Source organism: Peromyscus maniculatus, chromosome 21 (genome assembly GCF_049852395.1).
Source record: "Peromyscus maniculatus bairdii isolate BWxNUB_F1_BW_parent chromosome 21, HU_Pman_BW_mat_3.1, whole genome shotgun sequence".
Lineage (NCBI taxonomy): Eukaryota > Metazoa > Chordata > Mammalia > Rodentia > Cricetidae > Peromyscus > Peromyscus maniculatus.
Window position 1 is genome coordinate 48,556,205 of NC_134872.1, and position 20,041 is coordinate 48,576,245.

The 20,041-nt window shown below is 50.5% G+C and overlaps 2 protein-coding genes across 3 annotated transcripts in view; one reads left to right on the plus strand and one right to left on the minus strand.

Annotated features, from left to right (window-relative positions):
- Positions 1-2,069: 2,069 nt before the first annotated feature.
- Positions 2,070-3,349, minus strand: Tbcc (tubulin folding cofactor C). Its single transcript, XM_006990842.4, has one exon. It carries the CDS (start codon positions 3,221-3,223, stop codon positions 2,201-2,203), a length of 1,023 nt encoding a protein of 340 aa, XP_006990904.2. The 5' UTR covers positions 3,224-3,349; the 3' UTR covers positions 2,070-2,200.
- A 138-nt stretch (positions 3,350-3,487) lies between these two features.
- Positions 3,488-20,041, plus strand: part of Bicral (BICRA like chromatin remodeling complex associated protein) — a 97,160-nt gene continuing 80,606 nt past the window's right edge. Inside the window, exon 1 of one of the 2 annotated variants that reach the window (XM_076557712.1) lies at positions 3,488-3,513. The gene's annotated coding sequence lies outside the window, so the exon portion shown is untranslated. The other variant, XM_076557713.1, reaches the window with a different exon arrangement.

Here is a 20,041-nt window from a genome sequence, read left to right on the forward strand (position 1 = left end):
ATTCCTGTTTTTCTTTTCCTAGTGCGATCAAATCTAGCCTACACAAAAACTTACCCAATGCCTGAACTTTTCTAATGTGGTGAGCCTTCCTATAAAAATGACCAGTCTTCAAAGAATTGCAAGGCCATTAGTGCATGGTACTGGAGTGTTGTTTCCTGCAATATATCCCTTGTAACCAGATGCACATGACTGAGACATTTATTACACCTGCGCCTCTGTTATCAGCGGCATTTCTTCCGGTAATTGACAGGATACAAATCTTGACACTATTACTGTTCCACTCCAAGGCTAGTGGGTGAGAAAAGAAAATCTGGCTCACTTCTTATCAAAGAACAGAGCCTCTGCCTTGGCCCACCCGGGCTCTGTCCCATTAGCCTGTCACCCTCTCAGATTTCACTGACCCGAGAAGCTACTTTAAATCCTCTTTTGGAGTGAGACAGAACATTTTATATATTTTAAACCTAAGTATGTAAGGTATTTCAAGTATCTTCATCCTTAGGAATAAAAAAAAAAAAGCATGTTAAAATCTAAAAACATGTCCTAAAACTAACTCCAGGCCAGGTTGGTGGTGCACACCTTTAGCCTTAGCACTAGGGAGAATGTCAAGGGACCTGAGGACAACAAAGCCCAGGGCCAGGTCCCCTAGTGAGGCCTGTCTCAAAACACAACAAAAGCGAAGTCTGACATACGAGAATGCGGGACAGTGGTTTCTTTTCTCTCTCTCTCTCTCTTTTTTTCTCGAGACAAGGTTTCTCTGTGTAGCTTTGCGCCTTTCCTGGAACTCACTTGGTAGTCCACTTGGTAGTGTAGGCTGGCCTTGAACTCACAGAGATCCGCCTGCCTCTGCCTCCTGAGTGCTGGGATGGATTAAAGGCATGTGCCACCACCGCCCGGTGACAGTGGTTTCTAGAGCAGAAGACAAGGTTGTAACTGAGGGTGTTAGAGCAGAATGAGTGGAAAATAAAACTCAGCAGGCTGTTTACCTCCATTCCTTCTGGAGGACAGCTAGCAGTGTGATTATTATGACAGAGAACTTAATTGGCCTGCACTCAGAAGACTGCCTTCCTACTCATGCTCAGTACTCACAGTCAGCATGCTGTTAAGGTGAGTCCCGTACTAGCTCCAAATCCCAGCATGGAGGAGACTCAAGTGGGAGGTCTCGATGTTCTGAGGCCAGGCCACAGAGAAAGTGCCAGATCTGGGCTAGCATGGGGTCGGGGCTGGAGAGATGGCTCAGCAGTTAAGAGCACTGGCTGCCCTTTCAGGTGTTCTGAGTTCAATTCCCAGCACCCACATGACGACTCACAGCCATCTATAATGGGATCTGATGCCCTCCTCTAGCGTGCAGGTGTACATGCAATAAAACACTTATATACATAAAACACATAAATAAATCTTTGAAAAAAGTGGGGTCCACACTAGTCTCAAATTTCAGCAGCACATCATGTGAGCTGTGACCTTACACCAATTAGATGTTTGCTCATGTGAAACATGGTGCCAACAGTAACTGCTTCATAGATTTTGAAGGTTTAGTAACTAACATAAGTGCACAAAAGGTATGTGAGGCCGGTGTGGTGTCAGAGGCAGCAAAACAGGGAATCTGTGAGTTCTACGCCAGCCAGGGCTGCAAAAAGAAAGAAAAGGAAGAAGGTAAGCAGGAGGGGGTGGTACGTGGTGACTGATTCCTCTTACAGTTGGAAGGCTCATACGCCTCTTGGAGTCCATTCAAAACTTCAGACCTAACGACACTGGATTCCAAAGTCCAGGAAGGAGTCCTCATAGCCGCGCAGAAAAATACACAGGACAAACCTTTAGCGTGTGTGTGGTGGGGGAACAGCCCTGTTAATGGAGCTGGTATGGGCTTGGCACTTCCATTTAAACTGTCCACTAATGGAGTTCTCCCGACATCCCCTATTATTTATTGAAGACCTACTTTAGCACGCTCTGTGGTCAACTATAAGAAGAGCAAATCCCTCAGAGCCCAACCATTCTGGCCCTACTTCTTCAAACTGTCACATTCAAAGGCAGGCACGCAAATGTCATCCAAGTAGCAAAAAAAAGCCCGCTAGTTCTGTCATGAATTTAATAGAACTCACAAGTAAGGGAGCTTTCACAACTTCAAGCCCCTGAAACCGCAAACATAAACAATGTGACAACATCAAGTAAAACTGAATGGGACGTCACTGAGTGTGGCCAGTGCTCAGTCCCACTGGATGTCCCGCTCCGCTTCAGGGAGAATACTCCAATTTGGGGAGGGCACGTTTCGGGCCAGCCAGTTGAAATCGTCAACGTGGTCCCAGTTATTTCTGCTCCTATCTAAACCGGAGTCCTGGAAGTCCTTGTCGATCCCGGGGTAGCTCCAGGTGTAAGGGGCGAACTGGATGCCGCTGCAGTCCTCCACGATGGCCCTGCTGGTCACCTGCAGGAAAACTCGGGTGTCTTTGGTGGTGTGCACGCGGAGCTGTTGGCAAGCCACAGCCAGTATGCAATCACAACAGTCCTCCAGGAACACGGAGGTGGACACCGGGCCGCAGAGCACCTTGCAGCCGCGGGCCTTTGCCAGGCGCAAGGTGTTGGGATTGCCACGCAGCCTGACAGTGCAGTTGGTCAGGTCGCTCAAAAGAATGTCGCGCTGGTGCAGCTCCTCGGCTCTCTTCTCCAAATCTTGAGACTCCAGGTTGGAGAAGCCACAGGCCCAGCTGAGCCCGGGAGCTCCCTCCTCCTCGGCCGAGGGCGGCGAAGGGGCCGCGGAGGCGGCGGGTGCGGCGTCTACCTGGGCGGCCCCCGCAGCATCCTTCTTCCGCGCCTTGAAGGCGAAGCGCTTCTTGGGCTGCAGCTCCTGGCGCCGCTCGGTGAGGGTCGCCTGCAGCTGCGCCAGCGCCGCCTGGCCCTGCCGCAGGTCGTAGGCCGCGAGGAAGAGCACCGAGTCGTTGAGGAGTCTGCGCAGCCCCTGGAGCCGGTTGGCCGCCTCTTCCAGGCGCTCGGCCGACGCCTCGCCCCGCAGCAGCTCCTCGGCCGCCGCGCGCTCCCGGGCGAAGGCGGCGGCGAAGAAGCCGCTCTTCTCCTCCTCCACCTCCTGGTCCTGCCGCTTCTGCTTGCGCCTCTCCACCTCCAGCTGCCGCTCCTGCTCGCGCCTCTGGATTCGCTCGGGCACCAGGCTCAGGTCCCGCGGGGACGCCGCGGCGCCGTCGCCCAGGGCCGCCGAGCAGCCCACTCCCTCCATCTTGACTCCGGGACTCCCTAGCGGCCGCTCTTCCTCCCGGCGCCCTCCGCAGGGCCTCCCACCAACGCGCCCTGGGATTGGCCGGCCGCGATGACGGCGGATCCCGCCATATCCTCTTCGCCTATTGGTTCCCTCGCGCCGGAGGGGCGGGGCGGGGGGCGGGGCCGGCTGACAGGAGGGGGTGGGGAGACAAAGGTCCTGGTGGATGGGTGGGGTGGGAGGCAGGCGGGTGAAGCTTTTTTTTTTTTTTTTCTTCTTAAAGGGGCAGGACTTATATCCGGGATTGTGGGGTGAGTTGCAGCAGCGGCAGCTGCACATGTGGGTTTGTTTATAAGAACAAGGTTAGAAACTCGCAGGCCTCCCCCTCCCCCCAGCTCCTCCCTACTACCCCCTAACAGGCCGGAGATCTGCTACAGGGTGGTGGGGAGGAATGTGTGCTTGTGGTGGCGGTGGGGACAGGTAGTGCGAGAAAGATGGAGGGGGGGGTTATTGCACCTCCCGGGCCGCGCCGGAGGAAGCTGCAGCTGGAACAGCTGGCCAGGGAGCCGCTTGCATGCCTCTGGTTTTTTTCTTCTTCGTTTTTTTTTTTCTCTTTCCCTTTTCCCTTCCATCACCTCTTTGCTCAGCCGGTCCCCGCCGCCCCGGTAACCCTCATCCTTCCTGCCCTCCCCCATCCACTGCAGCTCCGCGCGGCCTGGGGGCGCCTGGGTCCCCGTGGGCAGTTACTGGGGCGGGAAGAAGGCGCGAAGCACCGCGACGAAAGAGACTGGGTTCCTCGCTGGAGCGGGGTCCGGGGGTCCTGGGGGAGTCTAAAAACAGATTATTATTAATATTATTATTATTAGCCAATTGCTGCAGTCGGAGGGGGGAGCGGGGGAGGATGACAGGCCACCCCCACCCTCTTTCTCCCCGGGGCGGTGGCGGCCACTCCCTGCGCAGCTGGCGGCCGCTGGCCGCGGGGGCTCAGACCCCAGGCCGGCGCCTGGCCTCTCCCCAAAGGGCCGACGGTCTTGAGGAGGGCGATGGGGAAACGGTACATTATTTCTAGAGGTGGTGGGAGGGATTTGTCACCGGAAGTGAACGAGCCTAGCCTAAAGTCCGGACCAACCCGAGGTGCGAGTGGGCAGCCAAGACCCAGGACCGCGCCGTGTCAGGCAGAAGCCCAAGGCGGCGGCCGCCGAGGACCAGGGTGGCGTCCTCGCTTGCTGCCTTCAGCCGCCGGGCCTTCTGGACCCGGGCAGCCCACGCAGTCCTCGATATCAGCCCCATCTCCACCCTAGTTACCAACCTCCATTTTTGCTCTTTCAATTGGGATTTTTTTTAATTGCCAAAAGAACTCACTTGAAATTTAACCCATATACCTGCGTATTCTGCAGAGGAAGATGGGAGGGAACGAGAGCCGTTCAATTAAGTTGGAAATAAGACTTGAGTTCCAAGCCTCACATCCCACTCTCCTTTCCTAACCATTAAAAAAAAAAAATCCAAATCTCAAGCACAAATTCTTGATTGAAGAGAGAAGAGAGAGCATTCCTCTACTGAGTCAAGACAGGTGTCACTGGGTGGCAAATTCCAGGCGAGGTGGAGGGCAGATGTAACGGACCGCCAGCGCCGACAGAAAAGAACAGCCGATGGTCACTTAGGCTAGCTGTGCAGGAGCCTTATTTTTGTTAGTTTTGTTTCCTGGGCAAGATAGGTGAGGCGTTTGTTTTCTACTTTTTAAAAGCAATTTTATTTCACGAAAGTATGAATTTGAGATTGAAATTAGCTGATGACTTTGTTCAGGTTTCCTAGAGGAATGTAGTAGCTGCTTTCTTTCATGATAGATGGTTTTTTTAGATTTATTTATTTGTGTGTATGTATATAAGTGTTTTGTGTGCACCATGAGTGTGCAGTGTTCGTGGAGGTCAGAAGAGGGCGTTAGATCCCTGGAACTGGAGTTCTCCGCGGTTAATGGGCTGCTATGTAGGTGCTGGCAAAGAGTTCTTAGGAAAGAGCCCATAGTGCACCTAACCACGGAGCCGTCTCTCCAGCCCCAGCTGAAAGATAGATTTAGACTACGAAGATTAAAAGAAGACTGATTTTGCTACAGGAAACAGCAACAACCTGACTTATTTTGCTTAAGGTTCCCAGTATGGGAGCCTGTTCCGTTCTAATTAAGCAAGCTGGTGGTGAAGGGTGTCTTGAGCTTGGAGTTTGGGCTGTCGGCTATGTTGAGTCTGTCAGTGGTTCTAAGTGTGGACGATATGCGAAGTGGAAGTCGGTGTCGTCGGCCCTTTGGGACTGCGTTTCTGCCTATGGACAGGTTTTTGCAGCCTGCTTGATAGGATGGTGCTGAAAAGTGTCTGTTGTTTAGCTTAATGTTTAAGCACAAAAGGACAAAGATGGAGCGTCATGCAACTGACCCTGTGTGTTGGGGACAGTTTTTAAAGACTGGTGTGAGGCCTGAGAGGGGTCGATTTGAGGTTGCCTTGGAGCACTGGGATGAGGTTTTCTATTGCCGGGCTGGAGTAGGTGGCCAAGGCAGGTGTCTGGTTTCTGAGTTAAAAACCAAAGGAAGGCTGCTAAATGCTGGCATTGCCAGCCCGTGTTACATCCTCATTCTAACATGTGAGGGCAGTGGATTGAGAATGTGCCCCTGACAGAATCCCGGCTCGTCAGAGGTAAGTGCCCGCCCTGTTGGAAGGAGAGGGGGGGTTGCAGGAGGAAGACGACAGTAGCAGAAACCAGTGTTAACTGCACCTCTCAGGGAGAGGCTGGGGAATCTTTCCGGCGTCTTGTGAAGGGAAAGAAGGACGTAAAAGGAATATGGAATTTAACCTTTTTTTTTTTTTCAGTTTTTTGAGACAGGTTTCTCTGTGTAGCCTTGCCTGTCCTGGAACTCACTCTGTAGAGCAGGGTGGCCTTGAACTCACAGAGATCCACCTGCCTCTGCCTCCTGAGTGCTGGGATTAAAGGCGTGTGCCACCACCACCTGGTGGACTTTTTTATTTAATTATTTCATTTCTGTATGGGGTGGGGGTGGGACACACACATATATACACCACCCCGTGGGTGTGGAGGTCAGAGACAGCTTTCAGGAGCTGGTCTCTATCTTTATGCAGGCTCAGGCTTTAGGAAACACTTGACCAGCTCAGCGAATTGTCTGTCTAACTTTAACTTATATTTAACATTAATTTGAATATTTTATGGTTCTCTATGCTGGGTTTGCTTTTTTGTTTTTTAGATCTCTCTTTTGTTCTTTCTTTTCTTCTTATGTGTATGAGGGTTTGGCCTGCATGTGTGTGCGCCATGTGAGTGCAGGACCCACCAGAAGAGGATGTTGGATCCCCTGGAACTGGAGTTACATATGGTTGTGAGCCGCTGTGTGGGTGCTGGGAATTGAACCCAGGTCCTCTATAAAAGCAGCATGTGCTCTCACCACTGAGCCATCTCTCCAGTTCCTGCTTGATCTTGTAATGCCTTAAAAGTGAATCATGTACCAGGCTTGTGGTTCATGCTTGTAATCCCAGCACTCAGGAAGCAAAGCAGTAGGATCAAGAATTCCAGGCTAGCCTGGGCTATATAGCAAGATCCTGTCTTTTAAAGAAGAAGAAAAAAACTCATGTTGTAGTTATATGCCTCAAGAAACAAATAAACAAATGGAGAAAGGAGCCTTGGTGTGTGCCTGGACAGTGCAGGAATGTGGCCTCTTGAAGGAGCCTTGGTGTGTCCCTGGACAGTGCAGCAATGTGGCCTCTTGAAGGAGCCTTGGTGTGTCCCTGGACAGTGCAGGAATGTGGCCTCTTGAAGGAGCCTTGGTGTGTCCTTGGACAGTGCAGGAATGTGGCCTCTTGCTGTTCAGTGGGATATATCAGGGGTGCTGGGCAGAGAGCAGAAGCCAGATGCACCAAGGTGGATCTGAACCCTGCTTTCTAATGATGTCTTGCCAGAGGGGACATTCACCTGTTCCTCTCTCAGCAAGCAAGCTCTGCGTGGGTATGGGTTGTGAAGTGTTCTCCGAAGAGATCTATTCCTCTCTTATCAGAGGGGAGGCCAATTTCCCCACCTCTAATGCTGACTTTTCTGGCACAGAGACAATGGAAGACATCTGTGAGGGTATGTCCTGTTCTTAAAGGCGCCATACTTATCGGGAGGCCTAACAGCCAATTCTTTCTGCTTCTGCTCCTGGCCGTCTCCTCCCCCTCAACACTCATTGCGCTAAGGAGCTTTTCCCATTGTGTCTCAGGCAGACACTGCTCTCACTCATTTATCTAGTGCCTGCTTCTCAGGACTGAGTGTGTGGTGTTTGCCAAGCAAGCCTAATGACAGATCTCAGAAAGCCACCTACGGTGGGAGAAGACACGCTCCATGGAGTTGTCCTCTGACCGTCACACATGCAATACATCTAAAAAAAAAGCCAGGGAGACCCCAAGGCTGCCAGCATTATAAAGATACACACTCCTTGGGGCTGGAGAGACAGCTCAGTGGTTAAGGGCGCTTGCTGCTCTTCCAGAGGACCTGAGTTCAGTACCCAGCACCCAGGTCAGGTGGCTCACAACCACCTGTCTCTCCAGTTCCAGGGGATCCGATGCCCTCTCCGGCCTGCAGAGAGATACACAGTCAGGGGCCAGAAGCCTGGGAAATAATCACACAGACTTAAAGAAGGAGTAGTGTCAGATGGAAGCTCTTTGTCTAGAGGAGGAGGAGGAGGAGGAGGAGGAGGAGGAGGAGGAGGAGGAGGAGGAGGAGGAGGAGGAGGAGGAATAGAAGCCAGTGAGGGGCTTTGTTCTGTTTCGATTGTGTGTGTGGAGGCCAGAGGGAAGGATTCAGGGCAGAGAAGAACTGGACAGAAAAGAGATAAGCCCTAGGCATGCAGTACAAGGGTCGTCCTTGAAGGCTGGAGGGTGGGGGCCAAACACAGGTGCAGAGATTCACTGTGGGAGGAGGAAAGATGCTTCTTGGCTGCAGAGTCGGTTTTTGTTTTAATTTTAAAGTTTATTTTATGTGCATGAGTATTTTGCCTGCGTTTACATACATGTACTGCATATGTGCAGAGCCTGTAGTGACCAGAAGAGGGTGCCAGGTCCCCTGGAACTGGAGTTAGACAGTTGTGAGCTCTTTTGTGGGTGCTGGGAATACAACCAGGAGTCCTTGCTGGGCAGTGGTGGGGCACACCCTAATCCCAGCACTTGGGAGGCAGAGGCAGGCAGATCTCTGTGAGTTCAAGGCCAGCCTGGTCTACAGAGCGAGATCCAGGACAGCCAGGGATACACAGAGAAACTCTGTTTCTAAAATGAACAAACACAGCTCACTCCTCTGCTCACTGATGCTCTTAATGCTGAGCCATCTGGAAAACCCAGAGTAGGGGCCTGGACTTCTTGTTTGGTTGGTTTTGGAGGAGACTAGGACTTGAACCCAGGTCTTTGCGCATGCTAGGCCAGTGCTCTGCTGCTACAGCCCAAGCACTGGGGGTACAGGCAAGTGCCACTGCACCCACAAACCCGTTGCTTTCTTTGTCATTTTTTAAAATAGAAAGTGTGTGTGTGTGTGTGTGTGTGTGTGTGTGTGTGTCTGTGTCTGTGTCTGTGTCTATGAATCTGTGTGTCTGTCTGTAAGTCTGTATGTCTGTCTGTGTCTGAGTCTCTGTGTGTGTCTGTGAGTCTGTATGTCTCTGTGTGTGTCTGTGTCTGTGTGTTTGAATGCAGGCAAGTATATAGAGGTCAAAGGGCAACTTTTGAAAACAGGGTCTCTCTTTCTACCTTGTTTATTTATTATTATTATTTTATAATTTGCCTGCATGTATATATCTGTGTACCATGTATGTGCCTGGTGGCCATGGAGGCAAGAAGGGGTGTTGGATCCCCTGGAGTTTCAGATGGTTGTGGAGAGACATCACATGGGTGCTAGGAATCTAACCCAGGATCTCTCCAAGAGCAGCAGCATATGCTCTTAACCATGGAGCCACCTTTCCAGCCCTATATTTTCTTTTATTTATTTTTATTTTATTTATATTTTGGCTTTTAAAAAGGGTTTCTCTGTGTAGCCCTCACTGCCCTGGAACTTGCTCTGTAGACCAGGCTGGCCTCAGGGATCCACCTGCCTCTGCCTCCTAAGTGCTGGGATTAAAGGCATGCGCTGCCGCCGCTGCCGCCGCCACCGCCACCCAGCTTTATTTTTTAAATTTATCTGTGTGTGTGTGTGTGTGTGTGTGTGTGTGTGTGTGTGTGCCATAAGTGTGTGTAGGTATCCTCAAAGGCCAGAGAGTGTCAGATCCCAACGTGGGTGCTGGGTACTGAACTTAGGTCCTCTGGAAGAGCAGCAGGCACTTTTAACCACTGAGCCGGCTCTCTAGCTCCCATTTTCATTTGTCATTTTTTTTAACTTCAGTTTTACATTGTGTGTGTGTGTGTGTGTGTGTGTGTGTGTGTGTGTGTGTGCAGGTGTGGAGGTCAGAGGACAGCTTGTGGCATTCAGTTCTTCACTTCCACTATATGGGTTTCTGAGATCACACTCAGGTTGTCAGACTTGAGGACAAGTACCTTTACACACTGCCATTTCTCCAGCTCCGCCTTGCTTGGGGACAGGGTTTCAGACATGCTGATGGGCCCATGAGCTTCCAGGGCAATTTTCCTGTCTAACCTTGTGGGTGCCAAGATTACAGATGCAAACCACCATATCCCACTTTTTGTGGATCCCAGGTTTCCAGGTGTATATGGCAAGTGCCTTTCCCTGCTGGGCCTCCTCGCTGGTGTCCTCACTGGCCTCCTCGCTGGTGTCCTCACTGGCCTCCTCGCTGGTGTCCTCACTGGCCTCCTCGCTGGTGTCCTCACTGGCCTCCTCGCTGGTGTCCTCACTGGCCTCCTCGCTGGTGTCCTCACTGGCCTCCTCGCTGGTGTCCTCACTGGCCTCCTCGCTGGTGTCCTCACTGGCCTCCTCGCTGGTGTCCTCACTGGCCTCCTCGCTGGCCTCCTGTAGCTCTCTGTAGCCTGAACATTCTGCTACTGCTGTTCTCTCAGTTTGGTTCCAAAGAACCAGAGGTCCCTGATCGACCGACCTCTTGTCTCCTTCACAGACTTCCTCTACCGTTCCTTAGAAACCTGGAGGACAGAATTCCACCCTATGTTCTGACCCCCTTCTTGTCTGTCTCTCCTCCCCACTGGGCAAGCTTACCTTTTCCAGGGAGCTAAGCCCTTTTCAAGTCCTAAGATTTGAATCAAGACAGTCTGCTCCTGCATGCAGGCCGTCAACATTGCCTGTCTAGTCCCAATGCCACATCTGATTGTGCTGCCACCAAACAGGACACTGGAGTCATCCGAGCACCTCCCATTCTCCCAGCTCCACCCAGGCTACAAGTCCTGTCCATTTTACCTCTGTCTCTCTGCCTCTCTGCTCTGGCCCCTTCTCCCCACCCTGTGCCTCGGCTCCCTCTGCTCTTTCTGTGGTCTCCCCTGTGCTGCCCTGAATGCCTCAAGTCCCCATGCCACTTAAAACGTCTGCTGGCGTATTGTTCCAGTGTCGGGCCTCCTTGTGTGGCCACGAGGCCTTTCGTCAGCTGCCGGCAGTGTGCCTCCCCAGCCTCGTGTGCCACCACTGCCTCTAGCCCCACTGAATTCCTGCTTTGCCCCGTGTGCCACATCCACGTATTTCCAGGTCTCCTGCTGCACTTTTGAAATCATTGCTAACTGTACACTGGCCGCCCTGCTGGACGTGCAAGTGTCGGGGGACACGGAACAAATGGGCTGGGAGAGAAATGTAATCGTGTGGCGTGAGGGGGGCTAACGGGGTGAAGGAGAAACAGGTCGTTTGCTCCTCTCCTGCTTTTCTTTTGGCAAATAGTTTATTCCAGTGCTGGGTGCTAGGAATATAGCAGTGGACAAGGGAGGTGGTGAGGTCTGGCTTCACGGCCCAAAGTGGAAAGCTTGAGCATTCTAGCCAGACATCGCAAGTGCAGGGAACCCAGATCTGTGGGAGAGACCTGGCCAGAGCAGCGGTCTCAGCCCTGCTCTGTCATGTGGTGACTTAATGACATCATGACACATCACATGGTGACTTAATGACATCATGACGCGTCACATGGTGACTTAATGACATCATGACGCATCACATGGTGACTTAATGACATCATGACACATCACATGGTGACTTAATGACATCATGACGCGTCACATGGTGACTTAATGACATCATGACGCATCACATGGTGACTTAATGACATCATGACGCATCACATGGTGACTTAATGACATCATGACGCATCACATGGTGACTTAATGACATGATATCACATGGTAACTTAATGACATCATGGTGCATCACATGGTGACTTAATGACATCATGGTACATCACATGGTGACTTAATGACATCATGACGCATCACATGATGACTTAATGACATCATGACGCATCACATGGTGACTTAATGACATGACGCATCACGTGGTGACTTAATGACATCATGGTGCATCACATGATGACCTAATGACATCATGATGCCAGATCTTTCCCTGGGGAAATTAAACCTGAACATTTTGGAGTGAGGCCTAGGCATGTTAGTGTTGCTAGGGACTAAAGCCAGGATCTTGTACATGGCAGACAAATGTTCTGCTATGGAGCTACAGCCCCCATCCATCAATGGTTTTTGAGACAAGATCTTATGTAGCCCAGGCTGCCTTTGTCAAACTTGCTGTGTAGTGCAGGCTGGCTGTGAATTCCTCATCCCAGGATTACAAGTGTGTACCACCACACCCAGCAGCGCACAGTGCTCCTCAGGATTCCAAGTCCCCTACCCCGAAGTGGAGATCAGAGGCAAGGTTTGGGAGGTGAGCAGAGTCCCACCACCTTGGGTCTTGTAAACCACTGGAGAGACTGCACTCCATGTTGAAGGCTTCAGCTGGATAATAAACGCTCCTGTTGTCTCCCCCTTCCCCCCCTTAACTCAGGGTCAGCCTGGTAGCCCCAGGCAGCATGATTCGGGGCTGAGCCAGAGCAAACAGTTTTCTGTTCAGAGACTCCTGCAGGAGCTGAGGGAATGGTGGGCGTGAGCGACAGATAGACGGAGGTGGGAGCCAGGGAGAGAAGGGAACGGAAGTGTCCGAGAACTGGAGGGACGAGACGGGACTTGGTGAGAATGGGACGCTTGTGGAGTTGAGTCTGTGAGAACCATGATGCTTGAAGCTGCGAATCAGGAGGCACAGGTCTTGAGAGAGCCAGCAGGTCCCTGTTGGACATGCTTTCTCCTATGTCCCTCTACCTGGGACAGCATGACTTATCTTCTTTACATGACAAGACACTTGCTTCCTACATGACCTGGCATGCACCTCCTTTCTGGGGAGGCTGTCTGTGTCCTGGTGTGTGTGTCAGTGCTAAGGCCATTGTCTGCTTATAGGTATCTTTCCCCGTGCATATGTGGTGTGCATGCTTGCGTGTATACACGTTTAAATTGTTATGGTTTTGTATGTGTGTGCATCTGCATTTGCATGTCGGCATCAGGAGCCTTCCTGGATAAGCTCTCCTCCTTATTCTTTGAGGCAGGGTCTCTCGGTGGAACGCAGAGCTTTCAGAAAGGGCTGGCTGGATTCCTGGCACCAGTTTTAAGACCTGGAATTACAGGCAGGCTGACATGCCCACTCAGCAGACCTGGGTTCAATTTCCAGCACCCACAAGGTGGTTCACAGCTGTAACTCCAATTCCAAAGGCTCTAATACCCTCTGGTGTCCAAGGACACACGGCAAACGTGATGCAAAAACATCTATAATAGCAAACACACATGCACATAAAATACAATCAGTCTATTTGTTTCAAGACAAGGTTTACCTGTCCTGGAAGTCATTTTTAGTGTCTCTGCCTCCGAGTGCTGGGATTAAAGGTGTGTGCCACATTGCCCGGCTGTTTCTTTTTATAGGTTATCATATGGAAAAAGTTTGTGTCTGAGGCTTAATAGTAGACCAGATCTTTTTTGCACTTAGTTCAAACCCTCAGCACCAAAAGAAAGAAGAAGAAAAGGAAGGGGGGGGGGCTTGAAAAGCAGTTCTGTGAGTTGTGCCTTGTGTGTTGTGGTGTGCAGACAGACGTTCTGACATAGAAAAGAGAGCCCCCTGTGTGTCAGGTGCTAGGACAGCGCTATAGTGTCCTGTCGAGGGGACCCACTCCTGCTGAGAGACGCCCTTTGAAGAGTAACTAAAGCTTGCTGGTGCAGAGGAGAAGCTGCTGGTTTTCGGGGGACAGTGACATGGGGTACAGGAATAGGGTGCAGCATGTCTGTGGTTTCTCTTTCCTAGGAGGCCCCACAGTGTCTATGATGTCTAGTGACTTGTGACTTGCCAAGGCACAAGTGCAGGCATCTCCATGGTGGCCTGTGGGGGAGGAGCATCACTTAGTGACTGAGGTCTTTCGTGTGTGTGTGTGTGTGTGTGTGTGTGTGTGTGTGTGTGTGTGTGTGTGTGTGAGAGGGGGGGGAGTGAGAGAGACAGGATCCCATGGCCCAGGTTAGTCCAGACTCACTGTGTAGCTGAGGATAGTCTTGAACTCCTCATCCTCCTGACTGCATCTCCCTGGTGCTGGGATCATAGGTGTGAGCATTCCACTGGCGTCTGTGTTTGAGCATGGCATGCTGTTTTTCCTACTCTTTGTCATGAACTTTACTCCCTCAAGTGACAGAGATTTCACTTGTGTCTGAGGAACAACTGTGAACAAAGGGTGAAGCTGGGTAGAAGTTTGAGGAAAATGACGCCAAGGACAACAGGTGACTCTCCACAAAAGTCTGAGTCCTTGGGAGCCCAAAGCTACTGCATGGTTTTCCTGGGCTTCCTGTGGGTAGCTTGAGAGAGTAGTTGTGTCTTGCCATATTCTTTGTATGTGTGCATGTGTGCAGGCCAGAGGTCAGTATTGGGCGTCATTCCTCAGGAACTGTCCACCTTGTTTTTATTTGTTTTACCCTCATGGCTTTATTTTTGTTTTAATTATGTGTATGTGTGTATGTGCGCATGCGTGCAGGTGCACACTGAGGCCAGGAGAGGGCATCAGATCCCCTGGAGGAGCTAGAGTTACAATGAGTTGACCAAGTGCTGGGACCTGAACTCAGGTCTTCTTCAAGAGACATCTCTCCAGCCTTTTCCTCCCTCCTTCCCTCCCTCCCTCCCTCTTAATATTTACTGTGGTGGGGGGCACTCATGCAGAGGTCAGAGGACAACTTTCAGGAGTCCGTTCCCCCTCCCACCTTTTTGAGCTGGGCTCTCTTGTTCCTGTTGCTGAGTACAGCAGCCTAGCTGACCCAGGGGCTGAGCTTGATAGTTTTTCTGCTTCTGCCTCCACCTGTCTGTAGAAATGCTAGGATTATAGATGTCTACCTTTTGCCTCTGGGCTTTTCCCATTCCCTTACTACTGTATATCTTACTCTCACTCCATGGCTTGCTGGGTGGCTGTGTGGCTGGGTGGCTGGGTAGCTGGCCCCTGGAGCCCCCTCCTTCTCTGGCTCTTAGATCTCCTTCTCCCAGATTTGTCCTTCTATATTTTCTCTCTGCCTGCCAGCCCCGCCTATCCTTTCTCCTGCCTCACTACTGGCCATTCAGTTCTTTATCAGACATCAGGTGTTTTAGACAGGCACAGCAACACAGCTTCACAGAGTTAAACAAATGCAGCATAAACAAAAGCAACACACCTTAAAATAATACTCTACTACAGCTGATTAATCAGGCTGGCCAGTGAGCCCAGAGACCCTTTAACCACCTGTCAGTGCTGAAATGCTAAACATACACTTCCACACTTGACTTCTTATGTGGGTCCCGGGAATTGAACCGAGATCCTCGTGCTTGTTTGCTGAGTCTTTCCTGTCTGAGATGTCTCTCATCCACCCCATTTCTGTTGTTGCTCATTTCTTTTTGAGACAGGTTCTCCTCCAACTTGTAATCCTCCTGACTTTGCCTCCCAAGCATAGGAATCAGGTGAATCCTGTCATGTCATATTCTTGCTGCTTTTTTAGAACGTGGGGAGCTAGCGTTGATTGAGGCAGTATTAGTTTATTGCACAGGCTATGCAAGATATGGGTGTAGTGTATACAAATTTTCTTTTGTTTAACAAGGGGCAGAAACAGGGCTGGTGAGATGGCTCAGTGGGAGCCTGATGTCAAGCTTGGTGACATGAGTTCAGTTCCTAGAGCCACATGGTGAGAGGTGAAAACTAGAACCCATTCCCAAAAGTTACCTTCTGACCTCCACAGCACATGCAGGCATACACATGCGCACACAGTAAATAAATGTTTAGTGAGAAAGAAGCAAAACCAAACATTGTAAGGGATGGCTGCTTGCTTTACCTACAGTGCAAATACTTGTGTTTTGGCCAGGGTTCTCTAGAATAACAAAACTTATAGAATGAATATCTCTCTATATATGTGGAACAGTATTTATTAGAATGACTTACAGGCTGTGGTCCAGCTAATCCAACAATGGCTGCCTATGAATTGATTGTCCAAGAATCTAGTAGTTGTTCAGTTCATGAGGCTGGATGTCTCAGCTGGTCCTCCCAAAGAAGTAGGCTCTAATGCCAGTGAAGGAATGGACTTACTAGCAAGGTGAGAGCAAGCAGGCAAACAGCAAAGACTTCCTTCTTCCATGTTCTTAGACAGGCTTCCCGCAGAAGGGCGTGGCCCAGATTAAAGATGGATCTTCCCACCTCAAAAGATCTGGATTAAAGTGAGTCGTCCCACTTCAAATAATTTAATTAAGGAAAAAATCCCTCAGAAGTGTGCCATTTGGGTTTTAATTGGTTCCAGATATAGTCAGTTTGACAACCAGGAGCAGCCATCTTTTTTAAAACACGGCTTCCTTTTGGTTTTAAATTTTGTATTACATTTATTTATTTGAATATGTCTGTTGGAGTGGGAGGGCTTAGTCGGTAGAGTGTTTGCTGTGCAAGACCTGAGTTCAATTTATAGGGAAAAATGGCGGGGAGGGGGCTTGACATGGTAGTCCACACTTATAACCCCAGCGCTGGGAAGGCAGGGATAGTGGATGCCTAGACCTTTCTGGCCGGCCAGCCTAGCCTACCTGATGAGTCCTGGCCTGTGGGAAATACTATCTCAAATGACAAGGTAGAGGGTCCCTGAGAAACAACAGTGAGGCTGTCCTCTGGCCTCTAAACACATGTTTGAATAATTACAGACACAATCTGAGCATGTGTGTATACACACATGCATGAGTGTGCGCCCACACAAACATACACCTATACAGTTACAGAACAAAAACCACCCAGAGTGGGTGGAGCCTGAGGAGGAATGCACTTGAAATGATCTTTTCCTCCCACCCCACAATTTAGCCAGGTGTTGTGGTTCACACTTTTAACTCTAGTGTTTTGGAGGCTGAGGCAGAAGGATTAAGAGTTTGAGACCAGCCTGAGCTACAGAGTGAGACCCTGTTTGTTTGTTTGTTTGTTTGTTTTTAAGTGATTATATAAGGAGGAAAAGAGGAGAGCCATGTTAATTAGGATATAAGACATGCCTCAATTAAAAACATTTATTTATTTTCTGTATGTGTGTGGCTATACATGTCACAGCAATCATGTGGAAGTCTGAGGATTACTTGTGGGAGTCTTATTTTCTCTTTCCTGTGGGTCCGGGGATCAAACTCAGGACTATAGGCCTGGTGACAAGCACCTCTACCACTGAGCCATCTTGTCGACCCCTATGCCTCAATTTTTGGGGAAGCGGGTAAAAACAGTAATGCTGATTCACGCATTGCTTCTTGTAGGCTGCCGCCCTAAACCTAACTGCTTTCTCGCTTCCACACACGAAGGCTGAGGAGGGCATGTCGCCTGAGCATCCTAAGTCTAGAGAACGTTTTTTGGTGCTGTGCCTTTTGTCAGGGACAAGCCTTTTTTAAGCATCTGCTGCCTCCAGCACCAGCCAGGTGCCTTGACACAACAGGGACACAGTAAGTGGTCGCTTAGCGTGCTGATGCAGGATGCCCTAGCTGGCCCTGGGGAGATGGAGAGGTACAAAAATAGACAAAGCCCGCTCTCCCAGAGGCTCACAGTCCAGGGATAGACATGACTAATTGTGAGTCACGCGAGGCACTGTGTGTTATCAAGGAAAAGGAAGTTGTTTGGAAGTACAAAGGAAAGAGGAGTGAGGGGGCCGGCAGGGGAGGTGCCAGAGGAAATCAGTGTCACCAGAGAGGAGGGACTGGAGCCGAGTCTCCTGCAGGCGTCCGGAGGGCTCTGGAGAGCCGGCCGAGGGTTCGCAGCAGCGAGCTCCTGCCGCCCGGGCTGATCAGGATGGGAAGGTGAAGAGAAAGGGTTGGAGCAGGGGAGTGCCTGGGAAAGGCTGTTGCCATGGATCCCTGGTTAAACGCCCCGGCCAAACGGAGGGCAATGGGAAGGAGATGGAGGTCACTTAAGGATGATTTGTGCCCCAAGGCCAATGTGTGAATTTATAATAGGCACAGACTTCCCCAACCCCTGTGTCTGCTGGCTCGACGCGACTTGTAAAACTGAACCGCAGAACCAAAGGCTTGCTGGGTGGGCAAAGGAGGAATGCGAAAGGAGTGGCGTGGTCCCGAGGGGCCTCTTACTCAGCCACGGCGGGCGCGGCGGGCGCTTCTGCACAGCCCGACTCTCAAGCTGGTCTCCAGTGAGCTGTTACTCCCCTGCAGAGACATCCGGCTTAGCACAGCAGGAGCGCCTGCTGCTTTGCCCTGCACTGGAGAGACCCCCGACGAGTTTGAGTGATTAAAAAAAAAACAAACCAAATTTGTTGTGTGTGGTAATGCAAGCTTGGAATCCTAGCACCTGGGAGGTGGAGGCAGGAGGATTGCCACAAGTTCAAGACCAGCCTGGGCTATATATTGAGACCCTATCTTCATTTAAGAATAATTTTAAAAAGAAAAGAAGAGGATGAGGGTTGGCTCGGTGATTAAGAACATTAGCTGCTCTTGCAGAGGACCTGGGTTCAATTCCTTGTACCCACATGGCTCACAGCTGTGTAACTCCAATTCCAGGGGATCTGACACCCTCTTCTGGCCTCCTCTGGTACCAAGCATCCACACGGTACGCATACGTACACGCAGGGCAAATGCTTGTAAAATAAAAATGAGTCTTAAAAAAGAGAGGGTTAGGTACGATGAGTGAGTACCGGGCACATTTTCCAACTCCACAGCTAAAAAGGCAGGAGGCTCGGCTGGCCTGCGGTGTCCTGGGCACAGCATCTTCCCGTCCCCTCCACACTCGGGATCCGCCTTCCTCTACTCTACAGTAGTGGCCTTCTCCCCTAGCCTTTGTGTGCGCTTGTGTGCGTGTGGGACCAGAGGCATTGGTGTCTCCCTCAGTTGCCGTTGACATTTTTGAAGGACAGATTTTACAGATATTTACTTCCTTGTGTACATACATGCCCAATGGCACGTGTGTGGAGGGAACTCGGTATAACTTACGGGACGCAGTTTTCTCACATGTGGGTCCTGGGGATTGAACTTCGGCCACCAGGCTTGGGACAGGCATCTTTCCTGGATGAGCCAATCACCCAACCCAGTTTATTTCTATTTTATTTTATGTGTGTGGGGGGCTGGAGGGCGGTGGAGGGGGGGCCTGTGGAGGTCAGAGAGCAGCTTTGTGGAATAGATTCTCTACTGCTACCTCAGTTGCGCTCCAGGGAGCCAGACTCAGGTTGTCAGAGGTGTGTAGCGGGTGTCTTTACCTACTGAGCCTTCTTGCTGGCCTCCTTTGTTTCTTTATTTTAAAATATTTATTTCATTTTTAAGTATTTGTAATATGTTGGGGGAGATGGTGCGTGTGTGTGCAGGTATATGCGGGTGTCCATATGCAGGAGGCATTGGGTGTTTTGAAGCTGTTGTTACAGATGTTTGTGAGACACTGTGCATGGTGGGAACAGAACTCAGGTCCTCTGCAAGAGCATTACTCTATCTATCTGTCTGTCTATCCGTCCATCCATCCATCCATCCATCTTATCTATTTGTCTCACTATAATGCTCTGGCTAGTCCTGGAACTCACTGTGTAGATCAGGCTGGACTTGAACTCACAAAAACCCACCTGCCTTTTCATCCCGAGAGCTGGGATTAAAGGTGTGTACAACCACCCCAGCCAAGAGCAACAGACTGTAAAGTGCTGAGCCATCTCTCCAGGCCTCCCTTTATTTATTTTTGAGACAAGATCTCTCATTGAACCTGGAGCTCATTGATTTGGCTAGCCCAGCTGGCTAGGTGTCTTTCTGTCTCTACCTCCCCAGAACCGGGTTGACAGCACGCGCCAGGCCTGGTTGTTTTTACATGTGTACCCAGATTCCCCATGATTTCAGAGCAAGCACTTTCCATTTCCCTAGCCTCTGTTTGATTTTGTTTGTTTTGTTTTTGGAGACAGGGTTTCTCTGTGTAACAGCTCTGGCTGTCCTGGAACTCAATTTGTAGACCAGGCTGGCCTCGAACTCACAGAGATCAGTCTGCCTCTGCCTCCTGAGTGCTGGGATTAAAGGCGTGCACCGCCACTGCCCGGCTGATTGATTGATTGATTGATTGATGTATTTATTTATTTTTCATAAGCACCTGTCTCAGTCTCTTGGTCTCCACAAGGCTTCCCGGTGCAGATCCACATTTGCAGGTCAGCACTGCCTGCCAACATCCCGATCCTCTCACCACCCGGTCCTGGGTACAGTTCCTCCTTTTTTTTTTTTTTTTTAAAGTTTTTTTGTTTGTTTGTTTTCTGTTTTTTTTTTTTTTGTTTTTTGTTTTTTTCGAGACAGGGTTTCTCTGTGTAGCTTTGCACCTCTGTAGACCAGGCTGGCCTTGAACTCACAAAGATCCGCCTGCCTCTGCCTCCCGAGTGCTGGGATTAAAGGGGT